Source organism: Myxozyma melibiosi, assembly GCF_037950935.1.
Source record: "Myxozyma melibiosi strain Phaff 52-87 chromosome Unknown BZA70scaffold_7, whole genome shotgun sequence".
Taxonomy (NCBI): domain Eukaryota; kingdom Fungi; phylum Ascomycota; class Lipomycetes; order Lipomycetales; family Lipomycetaceae; genus Myxozyma; species Myxozyma melibiosi.
Window position 1 is genome coordinate 372,421 of NW_027042921.1, and position 26,205 is coordinate 398,625.

A 26,205-nucleotide genomic window follows, 5' to 3' on the forward strand; every position below is an offset into this window, starting at 1 on the left:
AGGTTTACAGACTCATCGCCCGCTCACTGGCCGGCCACGAGCCCTACGCGGAAGTGAAGAATAGGCTTCCATTGTTATTAATCGATGTCGATCGCAATTACGATGATTGTCGTCGCGCACGTCGACGTGACGATTGCTGCTGGCCGAAGGACGATCGTAGCTCGAATCGCAGACTGCTGCACTCAATGCCGCAGATCCACGCCGCCATCGCATGTCTCGACCGCGCTCCCAGCACCTACGTGCTCTTCCGCAACAAACTTCCTGCATTCGTAGGCGACAAGCAGGGACACCGGCGCCACATTTGTTCCAAAAATGTGCATTATGACAACTCGATGCTCCGAGCCTTCGCCGGTGCACTAGCATCTTCGATCTTTACGTAGGTCACGTGGAGTTTAATGTGCGTATTTGCCACAACTGCAGCGCGCCGAGCGGCTTATGCAGAAATCTCGGAGCAAAACACGGCGCCGCACGATCAGCGGCGACAAGTTTAGCACGTCGCTCACCGCGTTGAAGCCCGGATTGTGCCTGCGCGTCGTCGCCTGGACCGGCCGAGCTCCGGGCGAGATCATATCGAGTATCACACCGCGGAACTGTGGACTTGATGGTGTCTCTTTGCTTGTTGAGAGTGGTTTGCACAGATCGTGTGCTGCTGCGATATGCCTTTTGGGCGATTGTGAATTCGCAGGATTGTGGTGAAGCCGGAGCTCGATTGTCGACAGTTGTGCTCTACGAATTTATTTCGCACGCGTTTGAATCGTTTTTGATTATACATTAGACCAGAAGCTGTTAATACTTTTACTCGAGTATTGCATATTTAGAATACCAAACTCAGTCTTATCTTTTAAGTCCAACCCTCCAGCTTGGTTGTATCATTTCTAGCACTTCTCGGACCGTCGTTCTATTGTTCATTCCCTACCACGATAAAAAAAGAGTTTTAGAGCGTCAGGTTAGGGCACGAACCTATAGTCATCGTCATAAACGAACCTTCAATGCGAATGAACTCCGTGGCTTGCCGAGTCTAGACGGAAGTTTCCTTCTTGATAGGCTTTGGCTGTTTTCGTCGGAGGATTTGGGCCCCTTCATTGGAAGATAGAGGCAACTGGGTTACTGAGCATGTATGATCCAGATCTGTCTTGAGGTCTTATCTTTACATTGTAGACTGGTGCGTGCATAATCGCTCTGGCTGTAGCCAGTTCCAGGTCTATGTGGCGTAGATCATGATCTAGTTACTATTCGACAATGCTTTTGTGCTATCAAATGCTACCATTAATTTACTCGTAGTCCAACACCCGTCTCTCTCACAAACTCTTGACACGGTACACAAAGTTCTCAGGCACAATATCCTCTTTCTCAATAACGCCCGCACTCTTGAGAATTTCAACGGTATTGTCGATAATCGCAGTTTGATCCACGACCGCCACGTTCTCTGAAAATTCCACCGTGTGCAGCCATTCTTGCGCATCCTCCTTTGTGTAGTCTAGGTTTGCCGCAATGTATTCTACCGCCTCTTCGGGGTGCTGGTTGAAGTACGTAATACCTTTGTTCACTGCTGAGAAGAATCTAGCGATCGCGGCAGTCTCGGGCTCGGAGTAAATGACGTCGGTGTGGGCAGTAACCACCCATGATGGCCACCTAGAAAAGCTGTCAGAAACAAATTCACGAGAGAGACATAATTGTGCAGCAATAACTTACGGCGTGTAGATACGGCCCACATATTTGATCTCCTTGATATCATAGTATCGCTTGGAGGTGAACAGTTCCCACATGAATGCATCCGCCGTCTTGTTATTAACACCGTCGCGCAAATTCTTGAAATCGTTCAGTATTTTGAACTCAAACGGCTCTTTCCATCCTTCCTGCCGAGCGAGCACAAAGGGCATCACATAAGATCCACTGCGCATATAGTCAGTCACTGCAAAGATAACTCGGTAGCACGTCACACAGAAGAGCACAGTACCTGCCAATTCGACTGATTCCAATTTTTCCTCCGCGGATATCCGATTGGGCTGTGACGTCGTCTCGATTGATACCTGTGCTGATTGCCCAGCCTAACGACTATCAGTCAAATCTGTCTTCGGAACATGGCATAGATGTCACTTACAAAGTGGTGATTTAACGTAGTTTCCAACTATCTGGAACCAATCCTGGCCTTTTCCAAGACCGGCAACAAATCCTTCGGTGAGTCCAACGGCAAGATCTATCGAACGAAAGTTGTCAGCACTTTTGCACTTTCTCAACCCCACTTCCACGCAATTGCGGGGAACTAACCAATGTCGCGATTCTTCAGCGCTTCAATCATATGGCCAGTACCAGATTTATAGGGAATAAACTCTGGGTCAACGCCAGCGTCTTCGTAGTAGTTTTGCTGCTTAGCAAAGAACATGGGGGTGGAGAAATGCTCCGGCACGTATCCCACTTTCAACGACGGCAGAGCAAAGACTGATCTCGACGTGCTGAATGCTCGCGCACCACCTATCAGCGTTCTCTGAAAGCTAGAGCCAAGCATTGCGGTATTATAAGAAAATGTCGATGTAATCTGGCGAAGCAACAACCAAACAATAAAATGCAAATTACCGGCAGAAATAAATCTGACAATGACCTTCAAACTCTAATTCAACTGCTTTGTAACACATTAGTCAAAACCCTCCCCTAAGTTTGCGTACCAAACCCTCACACCATAACCACAAATTTTTGCAGTAATTCGACACTCCGCAGCGCTGGTGAGAAAAAAAAGCACCAAAAAGGGATTCTAAAGAGACAAACACGCTTGTTGGTTGTCAATTTTTCCGTCACTTCGACTTCGTCACGATTCGCGTCTTTGCTGATTTTCGACGACTGCCGCCTTCCGGATTTTCGATTGCGCGTGCTCTATACCAAGTTCCTAGCTGCAAATCGAACTATATAGCGAGCTCAACACTCTTCTTTTCTCGATCTTACGCCGCTAAAAAGAAGAAATCAAAAATGCCTCCTAAGAAAGCTGTCAAGGAAGAGAAGATCCTTTTGGGACGCCCGGGAAACAACCTCAAGGTACATTTCCATTTCTTCTAAAGAGTTGAAGACTGTCGCGAGAGCAAGATGACGTCAGGAGCAAGCAACTAACAGTTTTTTCGTAATTCTAGAGTGGTATTGTCGGTCTGGCTAACGTATGCACTTATCGTTTATCGCCTTGATATTTTCGTTTTGTTATAGTAAATGTTCCGTGGATGCTAACCATGCCGCGTACAACAGGTCGGAAAGTCAACCTTCTTCCAGGCCCTCACAAAATCCAACCTCGGAAACGTAAGTATCTCTACGATTCTTCTACTCGCGCTTCTTTTACGAAGCATACGTGGTCTGTTCCTGTATCTTACTGAATCGCTATAGCCGGCCAACTACCCCTATGCCACCATTGAGCCCGAAGAAGCCCGCGTCATCGTTCCATCGCCCCGCTTCGAATGGCTCTGCGAGCAGTACAAGCCCGCCTCCAAGGTCCCTGCTAACATCACTGTCTTTGACATTGCTGGTTTGACCAAGGGTGCCTCTACCGGAGAGGGTCTCGGAAACGCTTTCTTGTCACACATCCGTGCTGTCGATGCGATCTACCAGGTTGTCCGATGCTTCGATGATGCCGAGATTATCCACGTCGAGGGTGATGTCAACCCCGTGCGTGACTTGGAGATCATCCTTGATGAGTTGAGACTCAAGGATATCGAGTTCGCAAAGAAGTTCCTCGAGGGTGTCGAGAAGCTTGCCAAGCGTGGTGGCCAGTCGCTTGAGGTCAAGGCTGCCAAGGAGGAAGTCGCTATCGTCGAGAAAATCATCGCCTGGTTAGAAGACGGAAAGCGTGTGGCCAAGGGCAGCTGGGGAACCAAGGAAGTCGAGGTCATCAACCAGATGTTCTTGCTCACTGCCAAGCCCTGCATTTACCTCGTCAACCTGTCGGAGCGTGACTTCATCCGGAAAAAGAACAAGCACTTGCTCGCCATCAAGGAGTGGATCGATGAGAACTCGCCGGGCGACGTTATCATCCCTCTCAGTGTCTCGTTTGAGGAGCGTCTGACTGAGTTCGAGACCGAGGAAGAGGTCGAGGAGGAGTGCAAGAAGGTCGGCGCTGTCAGCATCTTGCCCAAGATCATCACTACCATGCGTAGCGCTTTGAACCTCATCTCTTTCTTCACCAGCGGACCCGATGAGGTCCGTGAGTGGACTATCAGAAAGGGTACCAAGGCTCCCCAGGCTGCTGGTGTTATCCACACAGGTACGTTCAAATACTGCTAACTTCTCTACGCTCTGTAATCTTGCTGACCCATAATCATCACAGATCTCATGAACACTTTCATTCTCGCTCAAGTGACCAAGTTCGAGGACTTGAAGGAGCTCGGCGACGAAACGGCCGTCAAGGCCAAGGGCAAGCTCTTGCAGAAGGGCAAGGAATACGTGGTTGAGGATGGCGACATCATTTACTTTAGAGTACGTTCATTGTCTACTTTTCATGACGATCATGTCCGTGTTGCTAACGCTGATTCACATCTAGGCTGGTGCGGGCAAGAACTAAGCTTCTCTAAATCCAAACTTGAACGTAAAGATCGTCAGACTTTCAATACAATACATATAACTACACAATTCTGTCGCAGAATTGGTGCGTCTGGTCGTAGTTAGTTCCTACGCTTTTACAATTGTACTTCATTTCACCCGACTGCATACAGTAGCCAGACACGCTGTAACTGGAAGAGTTTGCAGCCGGTTGTACGTAGCACGCAATTCTTCATTAAATGATCAATCGTATTTTCATTATGGTATCTACTGCTAAACAGTGCACTTCTTGCCTCTCGCCTTGGTTCATCCCGAGTCCTATATACTTCAGTACAAGTTAGTCTAAAAACTCATCTTCAAAATAAGCCCACATCGCCAGACGACATGGAAGCAGACGCAAAAGATCAGAAAAAGGTGTTGTCTCATTGATAAAGACCTCGAAGAGCTGGGTTTAAAGTAACTCTTGGTCCATTAGGACCATGATCATCATTGTAAAAAAGCATTGCGTCTACTTCTCGTGCACGAACGTGTAGAATATAATCAGAAAAGAAGGATTACCTACTAGTTAGATATTCAGTTTGTACATCGAACAGTACAGTCAAACGTAAATCAAAAGAGACATTAACGAGAGTATTGATGTCTTCTTGCACAGAGAATCAAAGAAAAAAAAATAGAAAAACTGCTTTTTAATGCTGGCGCTCGGGCACTAAATCAAATCACGTGATGTATTCCTTACATAATACATTTGGGACTAATAATGCGATGTGTATATGCGGGAGCGCGCAAGCGGACCGACGAAGTTCATACAACAATAAGCTGGTCAACACACAAGTCCACTCCCTATATACATCAGGAATCACGGTACCGAGACTCTCAGAGACTACAGCTTACAGCGCTGGTCTGGTAATGACAGCAAATTTGTTTCCTTACTGAGTTACTTCTCGACTTGGGCATTCTTCAAGTACGATCTACGGACTGTGAATTGCTTCGGCAATGGTCGACTCTAGCTCGGAGTTCGCGGCTATTCCGCTCCGGTCCTCCGTCGGATTCAGTTGGGTGTTTCTTGTTGAGCTGATTGTCGTTGGAATCGCTGTTATCTTCGTTCTATTCTACTTCAACCGTGTTGTGGGAACTATTATCTCGCTGTCTATTCGGTGGTACACATGGCACAAGTACAGAGTATTCATAGACGTGCGATCTATCCAGGTCTCATTTCTGGGCGGTCGAATATTTTTCAAAGAGTTGCGATACATAGGCACGAACGAGACTGTATTCGCAGTCCAGGGTCACTTCACTTGGCGATATTGGCTCAACCACACGCGTGTCTGCGAGATTCTCTGTGATCCGACCAAGACTGAGAAAAACGGTACACTGCCTTCGCGGTTCAGGCTGCAAGTCGAGGGACTGGAGTGGTTTGTTTATAACCGGACTCCGGCATACGAAGCAGCGCTGAATGAGTACGAGAACGCGAATGCTGGTGGCAACGCGCAGAAATCCAAACGCGACTCTGATTCGTATGATAGCACTCGCCGGTTTGTTTTCAGTAGCGAGAAGGATGAAAATGAAGTCACCAGTCAAGAGCAGCAGCAAAACAGTGGGTCCGGATTATCATCGACAGTTACGCGACCTAGCAGCGGTATCGATTCAGAGGAGACCGAGAAATCGGGTTCAGCCCAGTCTCAAGATGGCGTCAATGGCGGCATGCAGACGATGTATCAGTCTCCTTCGGCGGAGCCTCAGTCTTGCGATCTAGAAGATTCGAAGCTTTCAGTGTTTTTGGAGATGCTGCCGATCGAGATCATTTGTGAGAAGGGTGCGATTGTGATGGGAAATCAGAATACGCCCACGATCGCGGTATATCATTTCTCAACAGCTATCGGCAACGTCAACGCTCTCCCGTCAAGATCTCGGCTAGATCATTACAAAATGGCTTTTGACTTTGAGTTCCAGCAACCTGTGGTGCAATTAAAAGCAAATATGGATTACTCGGAACCCAACAACAGCTCGCAGCAGAACGAGAATGCCGATCTCGCTAAGAATCTCTTTCGAAACCAGACCAGTAAATGGCAAAGTTTTCTCGACTTTATCTCATTTCTGGTGAACAGAAGGTCATATAACTCGCAGACCAACGAAACCGAGCAAGAAGGCGACTGGCAAGGACTGCAACGTTATCTGGATGAGGATGATCTGGCTTTGAATGAAGATACTGAGCAACTAGAGGAGTACGCAAAATGCACTTCTGTACTGGACGCGCGATCAGGTCGCGTTGTGTTTTACTATGACATTGCTGGTCTTGTTCCTGACAATCCTGAGCCAGTGCCTCTGGCCTATAACGAGGCGGTGGACATCGGGGCCGGAGGACTTCCACCCGAGTGGGGTGTTGATGTTCACATCAAAGGTGGAACGATCCAATATGGACCATGGGCAGACCGTCAACGTGCCTATTTTTTCAACAGTTTCTTCCCTTCTGCGCGCGTTGATGCCGTGCCGAGAGAACGACTGAGCCCAGGCGAAGTCAGAATTCCTTCAGAGATGAAGGTTTATCTTGAGATCGACGAGTCTACAATTCTGCGAATACCCGTTCGAGAGCCGAGTAAAGACGCTGAATTCAAAAAGGCGAAGAAGTTGGATGAGGCTTCCAACGAGATTCGCTCGTTCGGATGGATAGAGCTGAAGATGGCAGAGTTATCTACTGTGGTGTATTCTTCAGCTCTCGTCGCTTCGGAAAATGGATTCCCTCATTATCTCTCAGTTGAGCTTGCCAGTGTCGATATACGCTCCAGCGTGAACCATGATATTCTGTGGTCGTCAAAGAAGCTTTCGATAACTGGTGACCTGAGATCAGCTTTGAAGTGGAATGGTCTCGAGACATGGATATTTGACTGTGAGGCAGCAGGAGTGGAGGCTTTCTTTCTTCGTGAACATGTCACCATGATCACAGACATGATTGACGATTTCACCTCCGGTCCTGCTACCCCATATCAGTACTTTGTTCCCCAACACTATCTCTTCAACCTGGCTCTTCTGGACTTTCAGCTGCATTTGAACGTCAACGACTCAAACATTATCAGTAATCCAACGGATTTTGAAGACAACATCTTTCTTACATTTGCTAGTCCGAAACTGCTGGCTCAAATTGATGTTCCGTTGACGCAGATCAGTCCGGTTAGCAAAGCTGTGTCTTTTAAGATTCTGGTAATATGACCCCTGCATTAATTGTCTTGTGAGATCAGAACTAACAGATCATATGTATAACTATAGGGTGAAAAGGTTGACTTGAATCTGCAGCCTCCTGGATGGAACACCTTTGCTAGTTTCCTGAAATCAAAGGAGATGGGAAAAGTTGCTGAGCTCGATCTCCAAGGATCTTATACATACGCAGTAGCACAACAGCCTGCACCTATCGACACGTTGGTTATGGATGTTGCGGTTGGCGATGTGACTTTGATTGCATACGGGTTCCTTATCCGATACTTTCTGAAAATCCGGGAGAACTATTTCGGCGACAACGCACACTTCAAAACGCTTGAGGAGTTTACACGCGCGGTGAATGATACTGGCTCGTCAATAAATGACAATGTGCATATGGGCGGTATACTGATCAATGACGAGACCACCGAGAGTGAAAATGATGAGGACTCTTCGACGTTGCCGCACGCAAACGAGACAAACGACATACCTCCACCAGAGAACTCGACTGATGTTCTGGTCTCATTCAGACTTGATAGAGGGTGTCTGATTTTGCCGCGGCTTATATACTCTGCAGAGGAGCATTTTAGGCTAGATCTGGATTCGTTTGATGTGGATTTGCGTTTCACAAATTTCTATATGGGTACGTACTTGGTGTGCATGGGTTTAACGCCTGATAGTAGCTAATGATTTGTTTTTCTAGATCTGCAAATTGACATCAGTCCTATTCGTGGAGCTGCACTTTCGCTTCCGCCAGAGAAAGTTCTTACCAAGTCGCGCGAAGATTTGGGAATCAGCAACCCAGAAGTTTTCATTGATGGTGGGTCTACCGCTTAATCGAGTCTGATTATTATGATGTCTAGGATTTATGCTAATTGATCGTTTAATAGGAATATCTGTGTATGGTCACCGAATGTTTGGACTTCCTCCGACAGAGCCAACCTACGTGTGTAACTGGGATTTCACTTTGGGCATGATATTCACAGAGGGTGGTCCAGTCTTGTATGAAGGACTCGGAGATGCGATATCAGTGTTTTCACACACCTTTTCTGATAAAGAGAATTCACTTATCGTGCCCGAACCTCCCTTGTATGATGTCACGCTTCTGCGCCTGAAGATTCCCGCACTACGTGCTCTTTGCCATACAGACAAGTCTACACTGGAATTTATGACTTCTGATATCACTGTCCAGTTGAATGATCTGGCGACCAGAACTTACAACTCTCGCGTTGAAATCAAAATCCCGGATATCAGTTTTCTCTGCCGTGAAAAACTGGACGAATCGCTGGCTGGCAGTCGAGTTTTGGCTTACCTCAACACAGCGATTTATGTGACGAATTTCGACAGGAAAGCAAGTGGTCTTGAACGAATGAGGCTGCAGCAGGAGCACGTCCGTACAGAGGATGCCGCGTTTGGACGTGTGCCGTTCTTCCTGATGCCTGAGTTTGAACCGTATACGTCTGATCGTATCGACCCGCAAGCAATTGACAGGTTGGCTATAACTCTGCCGACCCCGGGTTTGCCTCCTTCTATGATTGTTGAGGATAGATACACATTTTTGGTATCTACTGCACATAATAATAGGGATTTGGGAATAGTCTCGGGGGAGAACGACAGTTCCGCCTCGCTAGGGTATGCTCACTCATCTCCGTCATTGCTGTCATCTTAGCTCTTCTAACCTCGATATAGGTCCGTGATACACCATGATATAAGCGCGTCGAAATCGGGACCGCAAAACGAGAAGCTGTATATGGGTATGCTTCTCAGCAATTTTTAGCGTTTCATATTTTTTTTCTTTTCTGATCTTTATTTCTAGATAACTTCTACGCGACCTGCGAGAGCGTGAACCGGGAACGTGGCAGTAGATTCAAAAGCACATTCATGCCTCCGTATTCATGTCTCACATCATTCAAGGTAAGAAGAGCGTGCATTTATGAGCGCGTTGCTTTAGTTACTGACGTGATTGCATTTCAGGATCTGGAAGCTGTAACCAAAGGCTTTGATCGGAGAATATATGACATGGATGACGGCATGATACAGAGTGACATTGGATCCATGCGTCCGCTTGAGGACTCTGAAACATCATACGATGCTTATGTTGTCGAGTTTCGTGGCGGCATTGACGGATTCCTTTCGGCTGACGGCGTGGATACGCTAGTTGAGATTCTAGATGAGCTCAGTAGACCTGTGCGTTACTTTTTGTTTACTCATGTTCGAGATTATCAGTCAACTGACAGTGGTATATAGGAACCGTCGGCGATCTATGATAGTCTGCAAATCGACGTCATTGAAAGATTAGAAAGCAATCTCATCAACGTCAATTCCATTCTGGGTTTGCGAGTCATCATTCCTGGACTCCATCTACGGTACGGTCAAGTCGATAATAGACTGACAGACTGCGTTATGATGCCTCCAGAAATCCGCATGCGCGACCATATCGATCTAGAGGTCAAGGGTGTCACATTCAGCTGTCATCTCAGCGATAAGAGTATGGAATACTGCGGAGGTCGCCGGAATCCAGTGCAGAGGGTATCCAGAGTGTGCTTCACTTTTGATCACCTCAAGCTTGGACTGGTGCGCTATGAGGATGACGAGAAACCTGTCAGCAACGCGATGCCTCTAGAACTGAAGATCGAGCTTGTCGAAGTTTGGAATAGATCTGGTACCGAAACGGAGACGTCCTCGGTGAAAATCAGGTCAATGGGATTCGTGGCAGCTAGCCAAGAAATGAAATGGATCGTGCACACGATACTCGATATTGTCGGTCCTCTGCTTCCGATATCAAAGAAGCTGTCGGTGATAGCAACTCGGAAGGAGAACCGTACAAAGAATCTCATATACCTGATTGCTGCCTCTAGCGCCGCTTACGAGATCGCGCATGATCCAGCGTTTCTGACCCGGCCTGCATATATCCTGCGCTCTTCTAATGACCATATTCGTATCAACGACAGCTGGAAGCTGATTTCTCGATTCCGCCATATTGCTCGAGCTCTACCTCAGGATATCAACAAAGAAATCATCCGGGATCTGCATTATGATATTCCGCCCCCGTCAGATGCAAAAGAGAGGACGATCAACATTCTTATGCGCTGGCGAAATTGGGAGATGGTCGATATCCAGACTTCTTATATCTTCGCGCATGTCTTTGATGGTGAATCAAAGCACGTTAGAGTGACGCCCTCTGTGCAGCAGCTTCTTATTGATATCGAGTCTGTCACACTTTATCTCTCCAACAGCACCGAGCATGAGGATTACTTGCAGCTGTCCTATCTTACATTCAGTATGACAGAGACAACTTCAGCCCCTGCACTGCCCGAGACTCCAATTCTCACTGTGCCAACCTCCGATTCGCGAGAAGTGACAGTCAGTCAGCTGCGTCCACGGAGACGGCATTTGGCACTTTCTATCGGATGCGAGGAAATCCGGGTCATCACGGTATGGAGCTCGATATCGTTATATGAAGACATCACCGAGGTCTTGGATATTCGACATGAGGAGCTGCAGGCACTGCGACCTAAAGACTCTCATAGAGTGTCTTCTGTCTATTCAGGAAGGGTGGCAGATAAGGCTGAAGAGAAATCGACTGAAATGTGCGCTCAAGTTGTGCTAAGTCTAAAGTCCGTCATCACAGTCGTTCATAGTCGCAACTTCCGAGTGCAGTGTGCTGGTCATACAATCGAATGCAGCGTAGCAGCAAACATAGGTGCTGCGCCTCTTCAGCAGATTTCTGCCGAAACTGTGTCATCTTTCTTGATGCGTGCCACCGCTCTCGAGGTTGATATATTGGATCCCAAAGCACCTCGCGAGAAAAGATTGCTTTCACTTGGAGTGCAACGGTCTGATATCTGGGTCTCGGTCTCAAATCTGCCGAATCCAAAGGCTGCGCGGTCATTTCTTCGTGTGGCGGACGTCACTCTGGAGCTGCAGGAAGATACTATCGGGATTTCTCGTGTCATCACTGATATCATCAATGACGAGGTACGGCAGATGTGCGAGTTATTCCCGATGGCTACAACTCCCGCTGCAAACAACGACGCGCCCGATGGAGCGCCAGGCGCGAAGCCTTCACTGTCTGAAAGTGAGACGCAAAGACCAGCGCCTGGTGACATCATTGGAATTTCGATTGATTTGCGCAACTATCGGATCATTTTGAACGTGCTGCCATCACTGAGATTCAATGTCCATGGCTCTGCGGTCCAGATCATTGCGACACCTGTCCTCAACGGTATCCGATCTGTCGCATTTGAAGCGGGTGAACAAGTATACGAGTTCAGGCAACGCAAAAAGTCGCGCGATACTCTAATCACTGCCACAAAGTTCCCCCGTGTGACGACAATAATCCGAATTGAGGACTATCCAGACTACACTCGTTCAGCCAGTATCCGAATGAATCTCGACACCGTCAACTTTGATGCGTCCTCGTTCCCGACATTTGCGAGTGTGCTGTCTGGTGATGTCACGAAGACCGAGCTCATGGTAGCGCAAAAGGAATGGAATAAGACTGTGAATTTGTTGCGGCAATACGTGCCTGACAACTCTAATTCCAGACCGATGGAAAATGTGAAGCCTCCGAGAGATGTCAGTTTCCAAGGATCATTATATATCAAAGGAATCATTCTCAAGGCGGAGTCCTCAAACTCTGAGCTTATCATGACGATCGACAACATCAAGACTGAGGGTCATTCGATTCCGGACAATGGCTCTGACGAGAAATTCCGACATATGTCATTAGGAGCTTCGTTTCCGAATATTCAGATTTTCCTTGTCAACAAGATTTTCCAGAATGGAAAGTTCAAGATTCTGGATACGAATGTTACGTTGTCTGTGAAGACTATGGAGGACAAGCTGAACAAGAACTCTATCCGGCAAGCGATAGCAGTGCGGAGCACGAAATGGGATCTTTCGCTTTCGCCATACAGTTCCACATTGATGGTTGAGCTTCTGAGTCAATTCGAGGAGAAGATTATGAACCTGGAGCTTCCAGAATTCCATCTTCAGGATCTTCTGAAAGAGCCCGGTGCATCTACCCCGACGACGACGCCGACTGAAGATGACTTGAATCCAGAAATACAGACGTGGGATGGAATCTTCAAGGCGCTTATTCGAATCCAGTTGCTCGATTGTGCAATTAATTGGGTCTCGGACGACTTTGGCGAGGACCCGGATGATTTCTACTTAACTATCAGATCGGACCAACTTCGTCTGGCATCCAAGGGCGAAGGACGGATCGCGATGGAGGTGAAGCAGTTTGCTATTGTCGCCAAGGAGAAGAATCCAAAGCAGAGCTTGTCGTCGTCGCCTAATCTGCCGAAGCAGAGCTCGTCGGTCATGCCGGAGATGTCTGTTTACGTGGCATTGAAGCACGATGGTGCTAATCGTGCGTTGGACTTCAATGTTCAGAGTTCTGCGATCCAGGTAGAAATCATTCCCAAAGTTGTGAACTCAGTCAGGGCTATCTTTTCCTCGGTTTCAACGACTGCTGAGACGGCGGCGGAAAAGATCAGGGATTACAAGAACCATGTCTCGGCCCACCACAATGCCTCGGTATCAAGAGGCGCCAGTAGCGGGGCCTTGATATCAACCGATCAGCAGAGGCTGTTGTTCAGCGCGATCAACGTGAAAGCAGACTTTGCCGGTGCTACGATTAGTCTGTATGGTGACACCAATGTCAAGTATACGGAAGAGCCGGTACTTGGTCGGAGAAGGTCGTCGTTCAATAGTAACACGGGATCTGCGAAACATGATCTCAGCGGTCCGATGGGAACTCTACAGGTTCCGGGCGTCCATGTTATGGCGGAGTACACCGTGTCGCGTAATTCGCGATCACTTGGAGCTGAAGTGATGATTGAGTCATCTGTAAATCAGCTCAAGCCCAAGGTTATGCCGGTGGTGATGGAGATGATTCATTATTTCAAAGAGAATATTCGAGAGCGGAAGTTCGATGATGATGATGACGAAGAAGACGATCGATTCTCAGAAGCTGCTTCCAATATCTCTTCATCCAATTCACTAGCAGCTCCGTCGAATTCTGTAACAGCCGATGCTGTGTTTGGAAATTTGGAGGTCAACGTCGGAGTAAGATTCGAACGGATGGAGTTTTCCTTGAGCTGTGAGCCAATTGCAAAGGTCGCAGCATCAGTCTCATTCGATGGAATTTTCTTCTCAATGAACACATTCCACAAGGCGAACGTGCCAAAGTTCGTGACTGCCACTTATCACATGCACAATCTCAAGGCGTCGCTGCAGCATATTTATTCACGAGAACATAGTGCGCAAGTCCAGGTTAAGGTGTTCACCGTCTCTGCTCTCTCGGATCAAAAGATTAGCTCCAATGCCGGGCTTTCGTTTATTTCCAAGGTGGCCGGCGTGGACTTTTATCTCAACCTGAAGCAGAGTCACGATCTATTGCTGTTTCAGGATATTTGGGCTCCGGACCATTCTCTCGAGCTGTCGTCTTCAACGCAACAAAAGAGCGCCGATAAGCGGGCAGAGCTGTTGGTGGAGAAGTTCCACCGCGTGTCGTCGACAAAGGCGTTCCCGTGGAGCGTTGACTTTGAATTGGTCGAATTGGCGGGCAAGTTAGATCTCGGGCAGTCGCTAGGAAAACTGGAGTGCAGTCTCGACAAGATCTGGCTTACCTCTCGAAAGTCGTCTGACTGGGAACAGCATTTGATCTTTGGAATCTGCAATTTGCTTGCGAATTGTAGAGGCCGATTGGGTGGTTCGCTTGTGCTTCGGAATATCCGTGGACGGTCTGCGATTCGCTGGGAGATTCTGAACGATGGCCGGTTTGGTGTGCCGTTGGTGCAAGTTGCTGCAGGCTTGGAGAAGCTCGAAACAAAGCTATACTTTGACTACCACCTGTTTTTGATTGCGACCGGATCGGCTATTCATCTGACGATGCTGAATCAGCGGTCGAAAGCGGACGGTAGCGACACGCTTGTGTGTATGGCCGACTGCGACTCTATTGGCGTGTATCTCACCGTACTGGCGCCCTCGAATATCCTGGCTATTCTCAAGACTATCAGGCGCATCGAGCAGGACCGTGCGTCTTCTTACCAGGCGGTTCTGCGCGACTCTGAACGGTTCAAGATCAACAGCGTGTCGAGTATTCCGGAAGAAAATGCGGAAGAGGAGAATTTGAACTTCAAGGCGATGCAGTTGGCGACCAGCTTGAGTGTCCAGATCCGGAGGTTCAACGTCGATATATTCCCGACCGCTCTGTCAGACAGCGAAGTTTTGCGCGTGGAGGCAGTGAATATTCTTGCCCGGTTCAGTCTGGGCCTGGACGAAGCCAAGCTGCGAAGTTACCTCGAACTCAAGCTCGACCAATTTGTCATTGCGCTCTCGAGCACGCGCAAACTGACGGACGACCTCAACACGATCGAGGTCGACAAGTTTGCGCGGCAGATCCGCGAGGCGAAGGGAGGTACGATCATTCGGATCCCGGCGGTGAGTCTGGAGATGACGACATGGCAGCCGCTGGACGATATGACGGACGTCGAGTTTATCTTCTGGAGCAGGTTTGACGGGCGCGTGGACGTGGGGTGGAATCTGGGATCGATTAATTTCATCAGAGATATGTGGAACACGCACGTCAACGCGTTTTCGATCCACCAGATCCAAAGCGACGGAAAACCATTGTCGCAGCGGCATATAATGGACAGCAAGGAACTCGAAGAGAAAATCAGAGAGGTGCAGCTCAACAAGATGTACAGATACACCCCGCTACAACCACCGGTGATTGCTACCCCGCAGCTGAAGGATATGGGCGAAGCCACGCCGCCGGTGGAATGGTTGGGTCTCAATCGAGACCGGTTGCCTGGTCTGACGCATCAGGCTATTATTGTTGCTTTGCAGTCGATGGCAAGGAAAGGAGGTATGTAGATCCTGCACTTATGGAGTGAAGTTGAAGTTGCTAACTCCCAGTTTAGAAGTTGCGTATTCGGATGTTCTCGGAAAAGCTTGAGCGTCGTTGGTTTAGTTGTATATCATTTTCACTTTTGTTTTATGTTTCATATTGTTTTAGGAGTTTCGACTTTTGCAATAGATTGTTTATATGTTTTATGGAGTAATTGTGGGTTTGTACGAGTTAATTGTATCATTTTATTATCATAGTAAAGAACGAGAAGCGAAAAAAAGAGCCGTATTTCCTCTATATATTCTAATGCAAAACACCGATGAAGACCGCAAACACAAAGACACAGAGAAAGAAAATTGAGAAAGCGAATCAATGAATGTGAAGCTGCAAGTTTAAAAACGTTTAGAGTGGAAAGAATGAAGGAGGAAATTAGACATCGCCTAAGCTCATTGCGATACCGACGAGGACGATACCCGCGAAAGCCCAGTTAATACACACGCTAGGTTTTTTGCTGAAGTTGACCGCCGTGGCGAACATCTGCAGCGCAATGATCGTCAAGAAGCCACCCACGACACCGAATATGACACCGTAAATGACCGTGCCCTGGTCATCCTCTGCAGACGGGGGCTCCGAGTTTCTGAACGCGAGCCAGGCGATTAACGCGCCCAGCGGCTGCGAGAGGCCGCCGAGGACGAAAGCGGCCGCCAGAGCCATGGAGCGGGAGCCGAGGGCGAGGTAGAGCGGGAAGGCGATGGTGAAACCCTCGATGAAGTTGTGGATTGCGAGCGCGATGAAGACAGAGAGGCCGAGTTTCGGGTCGGCGTAGGTGGTGACGTAGGTGACGAAGCCCTCGGGGATTTTGTGGAGCGAGATCGCGAGCGAGGTTTGGAGGCCGATTGCGAGGAGGTCGACGTAATTTGGGTTCGGGACCACGGTGGTTGCGTTCACGGTTGGGTCGGAGTCGTCGATGAGGACGGTGGAGGAGGCGGAGGAGGAGGAGTTGGTGTGGTCAAAGTAGTTCAGGTCATGGGCAAGGGAGTCGTTGTCGTCGGAAACGTCAGAGGCAGCACGGTGGTTCACGCTGTGGACGAGAGGTGTCTTCTCCGAAGCTGTTGAGCCATAGTTTGCAGCTACCGGCTCTGCGTCGTGGGAGTGGGAGTGAGAATGAACCTCTTTTTCCGCGACAGAGGGAGCAGCATGGCTGTGGCCATGCGAATGTCCATGGCTATGTCCCTCGCCGTCATCAAGATTCTCATGGGCGCAGTGCACGACGCTCCTAGCGGTGAGCGCATGTATGATCTGGTTGAGAATAACAAAGATGGCAACGCCGAGGACGTAGGAGGCCATCAGGACTAGTCCTGAGGGCGTCTCTTTCTCGAATAGAGAGGAGGATGTGACTAGATTCTCCATTGCTTCTGGGAGCAATTCGTACATGGACGTCAAGAGCTAGATAGGTCAGCAGGGTAGTTCGGCATCGTCAATAGCTTCAATAAAGTGATGATGGTGAGAGCATACCATAACTCCAGAGCTCAAGCTGAAGCCATAGACTAATATCCGTTTATCCTCGCGGATATCAAATCTTTCGAAGCGCTTAAATCGCCGCAGAACCAAATCCGAGCAAATGATAAAGCTGCCGATAACACAGGCGATGCCAGAGCAAACGGCTAAGAGCCATGCTCTGCCTGTGTCGGAGAGTGGCATTGTTGTGTTGTGGACGAGAGGGGAGAGGGGAGGAGTGAGGAGGGAGGAAAATTCTGGCGGAGGATAGATGTGGCTATCAGCTAAATTGATTTTTAGGTTGGATGTATATGAGCTGGGCAGGGCTGAGACGGCGCAGTCTGCAGATCGTCTATACGAGTCTTTACTGAGGATAACAGGACGATGTTCTAGTAGAGGAAACAGAGCAGGCATGACTGGATGTCTAGCGTCAGCCCAGGCTTCGAGGTCGTCGTATTGCTCTGTAAGAAAATGCAGGTCGAGGAAAGATCAGAGGTAATTGATCACCGGTGTTGTGCGGCTCGATAATGGAGAGGAGGGCGATTAGAGCGCTGAGTGGAGAGGAAAGAAGGCGATAAGGGTGAGGGTTTGTGATTGGGTCCAAAGGCCAGAACGCCGTCGTGGGTCCAACCAGAGGTCCAGGCCCGGAACATGTGCTCGCGAGGGAGGAGCAGACAGGTGTCGAGCGAGGCGGCATTTAAAGAGAGGTGGAGCGAGTGGCGGGGTGTGTAGGAGGATAGCGGTTGCTTCGGATGGTGTATGAGTGTTGGTGTTTCATTTCTACACCGCAGTGCGATGATGCTCAATGTTCAGTAATCGGGATTCGTTTATTATCAGCAGTGAGCGATTTGACTATGGAAGCCAATGGCACACTTTCTAATAGCACCTCGCCAACTCCCGGAAGTTCCGGAGAAGTGTGACGGCGACCAGCAGCAGAGCAGGAGTTGAAACAGATCCGCACGGCGCCGGCTGCGCATTTTAGGTTGCGATCTGAGCTCCGATCTGAGTTTAGGTGCTGATTCGAGCGATGGATCAGGACTCGAGGCAGAGAAGCAGAGAAGAAGCAGCGAAGAAGAAGCAGCGAAGACGGATTCGGAGGTGACGTCACTGAGCCAGGGGGCCCGGCGTCTGTCAGGGTCTCAACCTTGTTTAGGGTTTCTGCTTAGTTCGGGCTTTAAATGCTGCGCTGTTTCTGCGTTTGTGCTCGCGGCCCTCGATCGTGTGCTGTTCGCGTCTCCGTCTGTTCGGCGTCAACTGCTTCTTCTTAACCTCCCCTTTTCCCTCTTCCTCCTTCTCTCCTCCTCCACTCCCCTCCCCAACGCGGCGGATCTCATCTGCTCTTTGCCAAGATCACAGACATGTCGGCAAAGATCCACGGACCCGAGTGGGAAGCCGCCGCCGAAAAGGCTCCTGCACCTCCGCCAAAACCCGCCCATCTCAGCTCGGCCCGCACCATGCAGCGCGCGCCCAAGCCAAAGCTGTCCACCAGCCGCTTGATCAAGACAAAGTGGATTGAGTTTATGATGTGGATCAAGATAGGCCTGTTGAGACTGCATCGGAGAGCTACGCGGCTGTTCAAGCGGTCATGAGACAAGTGGAACGAGAAGAGTGGGAGCCCAGGGGTGCCGGAGCGTGAACACCGCGAGCTCGTTGCATACACATTTTTACGAATGAATGAGCGGGTCAGATAGAACACAGTTGAATTACAGATGCCGGTTTGCACTACGAAACCGAGCAGGGCATTGCATGAGAACACAGACGGTGATGGGAGGCTTGCAGTTGTATCTAGCAAGCAGTGGATAGACGAACAGGACAAGGTGCACGCGACACAGGAGGAAGACAGAGAAGTGCATGTGAATGTGGATACAACAGTCATTTGATTTCGTTGTAGCAATGACTTTTACAATCAAGAATGAAATATCAATCTTTTTTAGAATCTTTGAGTCTATTTGTAGTATTTCGGATTATTCGCAATTTACAACCAATTTACGCGGTCCGCTCATCGCTCGGTTTCCCCGCCGCCGCACCTAAACAGAAACCCTGCCTCCATCCCATCTGCACCATTAACCGATATCAGATATTCTATCTTAAACTCAGCAATTAAACCACACAAAACCTCACACTGATGTTTATCGCTGCACAGACAGCTTCTGTTCCGTCCTGATACAAATATCCTCCATTCCATCTCAACTCGTCGGCTAAACCTGCCCGGCTCAGTTACATGCCCACAGCTGGTAAAAATGCAACTGACCTCTCAAACGACAACACATCTATCATGAACCCGGCAGATCGAGACCGAGACCGAGACGATAGCACTCGAAAGAAGAGATCTTTGTCCGATTTCCAAGACGATAAAGTTGACTATCCTCGGCGTCGCGCTATCATTGCTGTGAGTAGTATCCTCTATATACATCTCACATTTCTACTCCTCCTTCCCCTCTTGCTTACTCGAATCTGTTCCAGTGCGAAGTTTGTCGGGCACGAAAATCAAAATGTGATGGTGCACAGCCAAAATGTCGATTGTGTTCAGAATTGAATGCCGACTGTGTTTACAGAGAACGGGGGTTAAAGTACGATTATAGTCTTGCATACACATTCAAATCAGACATCGTATTTGCTAACTTGCCTGATCTAGACTCGACGCTCGCGACAAACTCATCATTGAGAAACTTGAACGCATTGAAAGTCTACTTGAATCATCTGCCGCAGAAAAGGACCTACGACAACAATCCACCAGCAGCCAACAATCCTTCCCCGAAATCTCCAATTTCCAACAAAACTTACCACAGAATTACAATCTCACGGTCGCAAAACCGCCCTCACCCTCAACGACTTTCCAGGCAGGCTCTCCAGCGGTGTCGAGCTCGAGTAGAGACCGGACTAGTGGAAGTATTGGAGATTATGTTTTTTCGATTCCAGAGCACCATTCAACGCCCTGGCTCCATCTATTTCAAAATCGCCAGGTCGCGCGGCTTCTTACGCAGAGTCCGCCTATGAGTTATTCACCGCTACGGCTCGAATCTACGCGCAGTCCACTTCAGCTGGATCTCAATGTCTTGCTCGACCTGTCCCATATTCAACCTCTGGTGTCCTCTTATTTCAAAGTTGTCAACCCTTTTTACGCCATTGTGTCCCCCTTTGGATGGCAATCATACTACAGAATCGCCTTATCAAACGGCTTTCGCCAAGGCCCTGAGAGTGTCATAGTTCTCCTCGTGCTGGCATTAGGTCAAGCAAGTCTCTCCGACTCGCTGACAACACTACCCAAAGACGCACCCATTCCTGGAATCAACTTCTTCGCTACAGCATGGCCGCTCATCACAAACTGCTTGCTAGGAAACACAATTGTCGACGCACAGGCATTGATGCTCACGAGCGCGTACTTGTTCTACTTGGTGCGTCCGTTGGACGCGTGGAATATGATTTCTGCAATCTGTACAAAAGTGCGCGCGGTGCTGAGCATCTCGCCGCCAGATGATTTGTTACATGATGATCGAGAGTTGTTTGAGAGACTATTTTGGAATGCTCTAGTTTTGGAAAGGTAAACTGACCTCATATACATATACTGCGTGCTCCACTTTCTAACTAGATGTTTAGTGACTTACTAGCAGAGCTGGATCTCCCGCACTCGGGCATAGAGCTCCATGAAGACGAAGTCGGCCTCCCCTCAGGTTTCCGCGCAGTTGACAACATCGCCCCGGGAACCGATGATCTCTGGTACTTTCTTGCCGAGATCTCCCTCCGCAGACTGCTGAATCGAGTGCATCACATGCTGTACTCCAACATTAAGCCTAAAGTGCCCATTTCTTCGTACCACCCAATCGTGCAAGAACTGGATTTTCAGCTGACGCAGTGGTACGAGAATCTGCCGGTGATCCTAAAGTTCACGTTTGAACGCGAACGGATAGAAAACCAATTTGCGACGGTACTGCGGTTGCGCTATTTTGCGTGTCAGAGCATTATTTGGAGAGTATACGTGGAAGTATGTTTGGAAAACGAGGAGCTACTTAAGGATAGTCGGATGCGAACCGGAGCGTCAAAGTGCATAGAAGCATGTCTGCGACAAGTTGAGGATCTAGACGAGCACATCGCAGGCCACATCCCTTATCTCTGGCAAGGATCACTCTCCATCGCCGGTCACATTGTCACCCTGATGGCTGTAACCGTTTCACCAGGTCTAGCGGCTTTACTACCGCACTCGATGACGCGCATGGCAGAGATCATAGTCGTGGGCGTCCGCACGATTGTCAGGAATGGAGCGCTGGCACCGTCAATTAAGGCAGCGGCGGACTCTTTGTGTAATGCGGAGGTGCAGTGGACGAAGAGGATGATGGAGATTGGCATTGATGCCGAAAAGATTAGAGAGACGCTGGTAGAGAAGCCACCACCTCAAGAGTGAAAGCAAATTGTACAGTATTTATGAGTTGAAGTGTATTTACGGATGATCAGGATATGGTTTCTATGCTTTTATTCCAACTTAGATAAACAAAACCGCACATTTACTTCGTGAATCGAACAACTGAGAAAAACTTTTAATATGCACCATCCCAAAGCTCCGAATCCCGCGGCCAAACACGCTTATAAAGCGCCATCGCCACCGTATCCTGCGCATTAATCGGCCCGTTGAAAGTACACTTGAAGTACCCATGCGTACCGATACTCTCCTTGATATAACCCAGCCTGCCCATCTTGGTGAACAGCGGCACGGCCTTGAACCACGCGATGTCCTCGGCGTTGAAGAACATGTACCGGATCGTGACGAGTTTCTTGTGGATCTTGTACGGGTAGCCTGAGAGTACGGTGCGCTTCGCCATCACGCGCGACGAGTCTGCGTTCTCGACACTGCCGGAGGCGACGAGCTCGATGCCCTTGTCAGTCTCCTTGAGCAGCAAGACAGGCGTATTTCCAAACGAAACGGGTGCGATAACGCTCGCCATCGCGGTAACGCCTTGGTGCAAGAACCGCTCAAGCTTGTAGACGTGGTTGGGCGTGCGTCCGGTTTCGGAGAAGATGGGGTTGACGCGGTATCGCCGGGGACCGCATTGCAGGATTAGGGAGTCCTTGGTCGGGATGGGCTCTTCGTATTCGGTGTTGGGGGTCACGGAGAGGTTGAGCACGACCTTTTTGTTTTCGTAGCGTAGGAGGGAGAAGACGGTAAGGAGGGACTTGGTCGAGAGTGCGTCGTAGGAGTGTTTCGGGGCACGGATGTACATGATTACTCGAGTACCAGTCTATGAATACCAAAGTTAGCATAATCAGTTTATCTAGCGACAATAGAACAGAGATTAAACTCACCGGTACACCATTAGCTCCCGCCTCCTTCAGAGCTCTATTCCGCGATGCCCTGAAATTCTGGAACCGCGCAAGCCGGTTCCAATCCTCGGGGGTGCGCGCGTCCGTCTCATCAGCATCCCATGGACTTGTTCGCAAGTTACGCAGGCCGCGGTACCGCGCAAAGCGCTCCTTGGCCGACATCTCGGGGCTCAGCTCGACTTCGTCAGGGAACTCGAGCTCTTCGCGCTCGCGCTCGCGGTAGGCTTTCAGCTGTTTAGCTTCCTCCTCTGGAGAAAGATCGACAAACATCTCGCTCTGGGCGTCGATCTCGGTAGCGGCGTAATCCGTAGCGGTGGGTGCATACCCGTCATGTTCATCGAGCTCCATCTCGCCATCAGACTCAGCGCCACTGCCCTCGCCGTCGTCGAACTCGTCGTCTGAGTTTTCCTCGATGATCCAGCGTGCTTGGTATTCAGACATTCCCCTCGGGATCCGGTTCTTGTCTTTCAGAGTCGGGGTCTCGATCTCGTCTTCGCCTTCATCGTGGAGATAGAAATGGTCATCCAACTTCACTCCTTCTGAAATCTCAGGCATTTCGTGAAGCATCGTGTCATCGTCTTCGCCACGTGCGACTTCTTGCACAAAGGGGTCAGTGCTGTCTTGATCTTCTGTTGGGTAGGCGACGAAATTTCCAGAGAACGCGCCGTCGCCGTTATCAAGCTGCATTGAATTCTCGACCGACGCACCAGTCGCGACCGAACAGATCCGATCGATTTGGAAGTCTCCTGCGCCAGGAAGATGCACCAGTCTATCCGGATTCATCTTTTTTCCGCGGACCACGCCCTCGACCGCGATCAGTCCGCCCGTAGGCTGTGCGGCATCTTCCTCATACCACGCGCGATCGGCGACGAGATACGCCCTACTATCGCGCCACTGTACGCCCTTTGGAAACTGCTGAGCCAGTGCTCTAACCACGTTCAGGCAATCCTGTTGCGCTTCGATGCTGAACACTTTCTCCTGCTCGGCAAAGAAGTGGGTGATGAACGACAGCAGCGACTTGCGCACCTCTGTCTGCATCCTCGCGGACTCGACCTGCTCGAGATGCTGCACGACCGTGTAGACGGTCGACACTCCCTGCGCGACAATACTGCGCAGACACGTCTCGCCAAAATGGTCGACCTCCTGCTTCGCGGAGAGGCCAAAGACGACAAAGTCCGCGGCTTGCGCGGCGTTCAGCATCGAGGTCATGTGGCGGGGCGTAAGGATATACTGGATCTTTTGGTTGAAGCGGTCGATAGGAACCGTAAACACACCGCTGTAGGGAACGTCGGTTGTAATCCCGAGACTCGCGTTCAGGTTGCGGACAATTAGATCTGCCTCTACATCAGGACAGAGAGGGATAACAGCCTACCATATTGTCATCGAGTTAGCTCACCTCTCGTCTCCAAACAAGCAAGAAATTTCCGCAAAAATCACATACAACAACACGAGGCGCACCCTTGCGCCCGTCAAAGAGTTTCCGGCTCAAAATCAGCTCGCTCTTCTTGGTGAGCATCAACTGCTTTGCCTTATTGCGGCGTTCGAGTTTGGAAGCCACATGGGGTTTTTGAGGTCCGGGGCCGGATTTCTCAATTTTGCCTAAACACCAGTAATGTCCCATGTTAGCATCTTTTCCACTCGCACCGACTGTATCTGAATGTCGTGTAGAGGTAAAAAGACGTACCTTTGTTTTTGGCCTTCAGTGAACTCTTGCTCGCATGCTTTGATTTGAACGACTTCTGATTCTGCTTCAGCGACGAGCGATGATGATGACTCATCTTTCGTTATTCCACTTTCCTTTTCAGTATCCTGTGTCTTCTTCTGTCCTCTATATACCAGGTACCTCGTGATATTCTCAGGTGTAAAAGAACAACTACTTTTCATGTCCAGAATAATTTTTTTTGGGAGTTTGGGAAAAACATGTGATGTTAGGGTAACTCTATTAAGCAACAAGCAATTGGGACTTCCACCAGAGCCGCACGAGAAATCTTTTTTTCAAAGGTTAACAGAATCTTTTTATTGCTTGTTGTTGAAGCACAGAGATTGAAACGACATGTCTGCTCTCGAGGTTGAAAGTCGTATATTAAGTAAGAAGACCCATGGCGGGTTTGAGGAGGATTATGAGGAGGACAAGGAGGAGGCTGTGATTGCCGTTGGAAACGAGGGGACGGCCGGTGGTGCGAGTACCGCCTTGACTGGATCAGTTAAACCGCGACCGAAGAAGGTGAGATTTCGAATTCTGCATGTGGTGAAAGGTTTTGATGTCTAACTGGTAGTGGATATAGAACACGCACAGGGTCAAAGATGCGAGGCTACGGCAAAACCTGCGGAGAGCAGATGGCAAATTTCGCCAGGCCAAGGCGGCCGTCAAGGCCAGTGAGTTGCTGCTACAAGAAGAGGCCGGTTTTCTTGAAGCCGAAGGGATGGAGAAGACATACAAGTTCACTCAGGAAGAATTAAAGAAGAATGTTGACGTGACCACGGCTTCGAAAGCGTTTGATCTCACGCTTGATTTCGGCCCGTACGAGATTGATTATACCACCAACGGACGGAAGATCTTGCTCGGTGGTCGGAAGGGACATATCGCGTCATTTGATTTCCGCGAGGGAGCGCTTGATGCTGAATTGAACGTGAATGAGACGGTGCGGGACGTCAAGTATTTGCACAACGACCAGTTCTTTGCTGTCGCTCAGAAGAAGTACGTGTTTATCTACGACAAGACCGGAGCCGAAGTGCATTGTCTCAAGAAACATATTGAAGTCACACATATGGAGTTCCTGAAGTATCATTTCCTGCTGGCCACTGTCGGAAATGCGGGATGGCTTAAATATCAAGACACCTCGACTGGCGACCAAGTCTGCGAGCTACGGACGAAGATGGGGCCGAGCACGGCGATGACGCATAACGCTTACAACGCTATCGTTCATCTTGGTCATTCGAACGGTACAGTGTCGTTATGGTCGCCAAACTCTACCACGCCACTTGTGCGGATGCTGTGCCATAAGGGGCCTGTTCAGGCTATCGCAGTTGACCGCGGTGGACATTATATGGCGTCAGCGGGTGCTGATGGGCAGCTCAAGATCTGGGATGTTCGGACGTACAAGGAAGTTCATGCTTACTACACGCCGACTCCCGCAAACACGCTGAGCATCAGTGACAGAGGTCTTTTGGCCGTTGGCTGGGGTCCCCACGTCACCGTCTGGAAAGACGCTTTGAAAGTCAAGCAAAAGTCTCCCTACATGACCCACCTGAACCCGGGTTCGACCATCAACGATCTCCGTTTCTGTCCGTTTGACGATATTCTCGGCATGGGCCACGACGGCGGCCTGTCAAGTCTCATCGTCCCAGGCTCAGGAGAACCTAACTTCGACGCCTTGGAAGCCAACCCGTACGAGACTGTGAAGCAGCGACGCGAGACCGAGGTCCAGGGTCTGTTGAACAAGCTGAAACCGGAGATGATTGCCCTCGACCCCAACTTCATCGGCGGCATCGATGCGCGTGCGCCGGATGAGCGGAAACAGGCGCTGAAGCTGGAGACTACGAGCGAGACAGACAAGATTAAGGAGGAAAACAAGAAGCTGCAAGTGAAGGCCAAAACGCGGGGTAAGAACTCCGCGCTGCGGCGATACCTGCGCAAGAAGGCGAGCAACGTTATCGACGAACGACGGTTGCGCGTGCAGGAATCGTGGGAGAAGGAGAAATCGATGCGGGAGAATTACAGGAAGAAGCAGCGCGGGGTGGCGGTGGATGAGGTTGAGGTTGGGCCTGCACTTGCTCGGTTTGGAAAATAGGCTACAAGTTTGCAAGAGCATGTCATAATCAAAAGCATTAAA

General features: G+C 49.5%; 9 protein-coding genes across 9 annotated transcripts; 5 read left to right on the plus strand and 4 right to left on the minus strand.

The window, feature by feature from the left end:
* Positions 1–84: 84 nt before the first annotated feature.
* Positions 85–380, plus strand: BZA70DRAFT_290056 (uncharacterized protein; the record flags this gene model as incomplete). Its single annotated transcript, XM_064914172.1, has 2 exons — positions 85–126; positions 195–380. 2 exons carry the CDS (start codon positions 85–87, stop codon positions 378–380), a joined length of 228 nt encoding a protein of 75 aa, XP_064767770.1.
* A 918-nt stretch (positions 381–1,298) lies between these two features.
* Positions 1,299–2,506, minus strand: BZA70DRAFT_290057 (thiamine biosynthesis enzyme; the record flags this gene model as incomplete). The annotated part of the gene is made up of 5 exons (XM_064914173.1): positions 1,299–1,632; positions 1,693–1,893; positions 1,958–2,048; positions 2,102–2,197; positions 2,269–2,506. 5 exons carry the CDS (start codon positions 2,504–2,506, stop codon positions 1,299–1,301), a joined length of 960 nt encoding a protein of 319 aa, XP_064767771.1.
* Positions 2,507–2,623: 117 nt separating this feature from the next.
* Positions 2,624–4,800, plus strand: BZA70DRAFT_181647 (P-loop containing nucleoside triphosphate hydrolase protein). Its single transcript, XM_064909952.1, has 6 exons — positions 2,624–3,027; positions 3,120–3,143; positions 3,229–3,279; positions 3,364–4,237; positions 4,301–4,449; positions 4,514–4,800. The coding sequence occupies exons 1-6, from the start codon at positions 2,962–2,964 to the stop codon at positions 4,532–4,534; spliced, it is 1,185 nt and encodes a 394-aa protein (XP_064767772.1). The 5' UTR covers positions 2,624–2,961; the 3' UTR covers positions 4,535–4,800.
* Positions 4,801–5,293: 493 nt separating this feature from the next.
* Positions 5,294–15,674, plus strand: BZA70DRAFT_182677 (uncharacterized protein). Its single transcript, XM_064909958.1, has 8 exons — positions 5,294–7,707; positions 7,774–8,344; positions 8,405–8,521; positions 8,592–9,333; positions 9,391–9,455; positions 9,518–9,615; positions 9,676–9,888; positions 9,949–15,674. The coding sequence occupies exons 1-8, from the start codon at positions 5,506–5,508 to the stop codon at positions 15,586–15,588; spliced, it is 9,648 nt and encodes a 3,215-aa protein (XP_064767773.1). The 5' UTR covers positions 5,294–5,505; the 3' UTR covers positions 15,589–15,674.
* Positions 15,675–15,991: 317 nt separating this feature from the next.
* On the minus strand, positions 15,992–17,263 carry BZA70DRAFT_290060 (Zinc/iron permease; the record flags this gene model as incomplete). The annotated part of the gene is made up of 2 exons (XM_064914174.1): positions 15,992–17,008; positions 17,078–17,263. The coding sequence occupies 2 exons, from the start codon at positions 17,261–17,263 to the stop codon at positions 15,992–15,994; spliced, it is 1,203 nt and encodes a 400-aa protein (XP_064767774.1).
* A 921-nt stretch (positions 17,264–18,184) lies between these two features.
* BZA70DRAFT_182687 (uncharacterized protein) lies at positions 18,185–19,054 on the minus strand. Its single transcript, XM_064909959.1, has one exon. The coding sequence runs from the start codon at positions 18,933–18,935 to the stop codon at positions 18,390–18,392; it is 546 nt and encodes a 181-aa protein (XP_064767775.1). The 5' UTR covers positions 18,936–19,054; the 3' UTR covers positions 18,185–18,389.
* A 66-nt stretch (positions 19,055–19,120) lies between these two features.
* BZA70DRAFT_279904 (uncharacterized protein) lies at positions 19,121–21,510 on the plus strand. The gene is made up of 4 exons (XM_064912863.1): positions 19,121–19,448; positions 19,523–19,629; positions 19,695–20,600; positions 20,657–21,510. Exons 1-4 carry the CDS (start codon positions 19,281–19,283, stop codon positions 21,456–21,458), a joined length of 1,983 nt encoding a protein of 660 aa, XP_064767776.1. The 5' UTR covers positions 19,121–19,280; the 3' UTR covers positions 21,459–21,510.
* Positions 21,511–24,232, minus strand: BZA70DRAFT_279906 (uncharacterized protein). The gene is made up of 4 exons (XM_064912864.1): positions 24,057–24,232; positions 23,814–23,971; positions 22,355–23,740; positions 21,511–22,290 (listed from the first exon to the last, which is right to left on the minus strand). The coding sequence occupies exons 1-4, from the start codon at positions 24,148–24,150 to the stop codon at positions 21,592–21,594; spliced, it is 2,337 nt and encodes a 778-aa protein (XP_064767777.1). The 5' UTR covers positions 24,151–24,232; the 3' UTR covers positions 21,511–21,591.
* On the plus strand, positions 24,233–26,202 carry BZA70DRAFT_258193 (WD40-repeat-containing domain protein). Its single transcript, XM_064910839.1, has 2 exons — positions 24,233–24,596; positions 24,658–26,202. Exons 1-2 carry the CDS (start codon positions 24,426–24,428, stop codon positions 26,161–26,163), a joined length of 1,677 nt encoding a protein of 558 aa, XP_064767778.1. The 5' UTR covers positions 24,233–24,425; the 3' UTR covers positions 26,164–26,202.
* Positions 26,203–26,205: the final 3 nt, after the last annotated feature.

What these genes read in the sequence shown, in the direction of transcription:
- BZA70DRAFT_181647 (XM_064909952.1), top strand. Translation starts at nt 2,962, where the DNA reads ATGCCTCCTAAGAAAGCTGTCAAGGAAGAGAAGATCCTTTTGGGACGC. An exon ending in GTATTGTCGGTCTGGCTAAC is followed by an intron (nt 3,144 to 3,228) that starts GTATGCACTTAT and finishes CGCGTACAACAG; the next exon opens with GTCGGAAAGTCAACCTTCTT. An exon ending in GCGACATCATTTACTTTAGA is followed by an intron (nt 4,450 to 4,513) that starts GTACGTTCATTG and finishes ATTCACATCTAG; the next exon opens with GCTGGTGCGGGCAAGAACTA.
- BZA70DRAFT_182677 (XM_064909958.1), top strand. Translation starts at nt 5,506, where the DNA reads ATGGTCGACTCTAGCTCGGAGTTCGCGGCTATTCCGCTCCGGTCCTCC. An exon ending in CTGTGTCTTTTAAGATTCTG is followed by an intron (nt 7,708 to 7,773) that starts GTAATATGACCC and finishes GTATAACTATAG; the next exon opens with GGTGAAAAGGTTGACTTGAA. An exon ending in TTTCACAAATTTCTATATGG is followed by an intron (nt 8,345 to 8,404) that starts GTACGTACTTGG and finishes TTGTTTTTCTAG; the next exon opens with ATCTGCAAATTGACATCAGT.
- BZA70DRAFT_182687 (XM_064909959.1), bottom strand. Translation starts at nt 18,935, where the DNA reads ATGACTGTTGTATCCACATTCACATGCACTTCTCTGTCTTCCTCCTGT.
- BZA70DRAFT_279904 (XM_064912863.1), top strand. Translation starts at nt 19,281, where the DNA reads ATGCCCACAGCTGGTAAAAATGCAACTGACCTCTCAAACGACAACACA. An exon ending in TACAGAGAACGGGGGTTAAA is followed by an intron (nt 19,630 to 19,694) that starts GTACGATTATAG and finishes TGCCTGATCTAG; the next exon opens with ACTCGACGCTCGCGACAAAC. An exon ending in AATGCTCTAGTTTTGGAAAG is followed by an intron (nt 20,601 to 20,656) that starts GTAAACTGACCT and finishes CTAGATGTTTAG; the next exon opens with TGACTTACTAGCAGAGCTGG.
- BZA70DRAFT_279906 (XM_064912864.1), bottom strand. Translation starts at nt 24,150, where the DNA reads ATGAGTCATCATCATCGCTCGTCGCTGAAGCAGAATCAGAAGTCGTTC. An exon ending in AGGGTGCGCCTCGTGTTGTT is followed by an intron (nt 23,741 to 23,813) that starts GTATGTGATTTT and finishes ACAATATGGTAG; the next exon opens with GCTGTTATCCCTCTCTGTCC. An exon ending in CGGGAGCTAATGGTGTACCG is followed by an intron (nt 22,291 to 22,354) that starts GTGAGTTTAATC and finishes TGGTATTCATAG; the next exon opens with ACTGGTACTCGAGTAATCAT.
- BZA70DRAFT_258193 (XM_064910839.1), top strand. Translation starts at nt 24,426, where the DNA reads ATGTCTGCTCTCGAGGTTGAAAGTCGTATATTAAGTAAGAAGACCCAT. An exon ending in TTAAACCGCGACCGAAGAAG is followed by an intron (nt 24,597 to 24,657) that starts GTGAGATTTCGA and finishes TAGTGGATATAG; the next exon opens with AACACGCACAGGGTCAAAGA.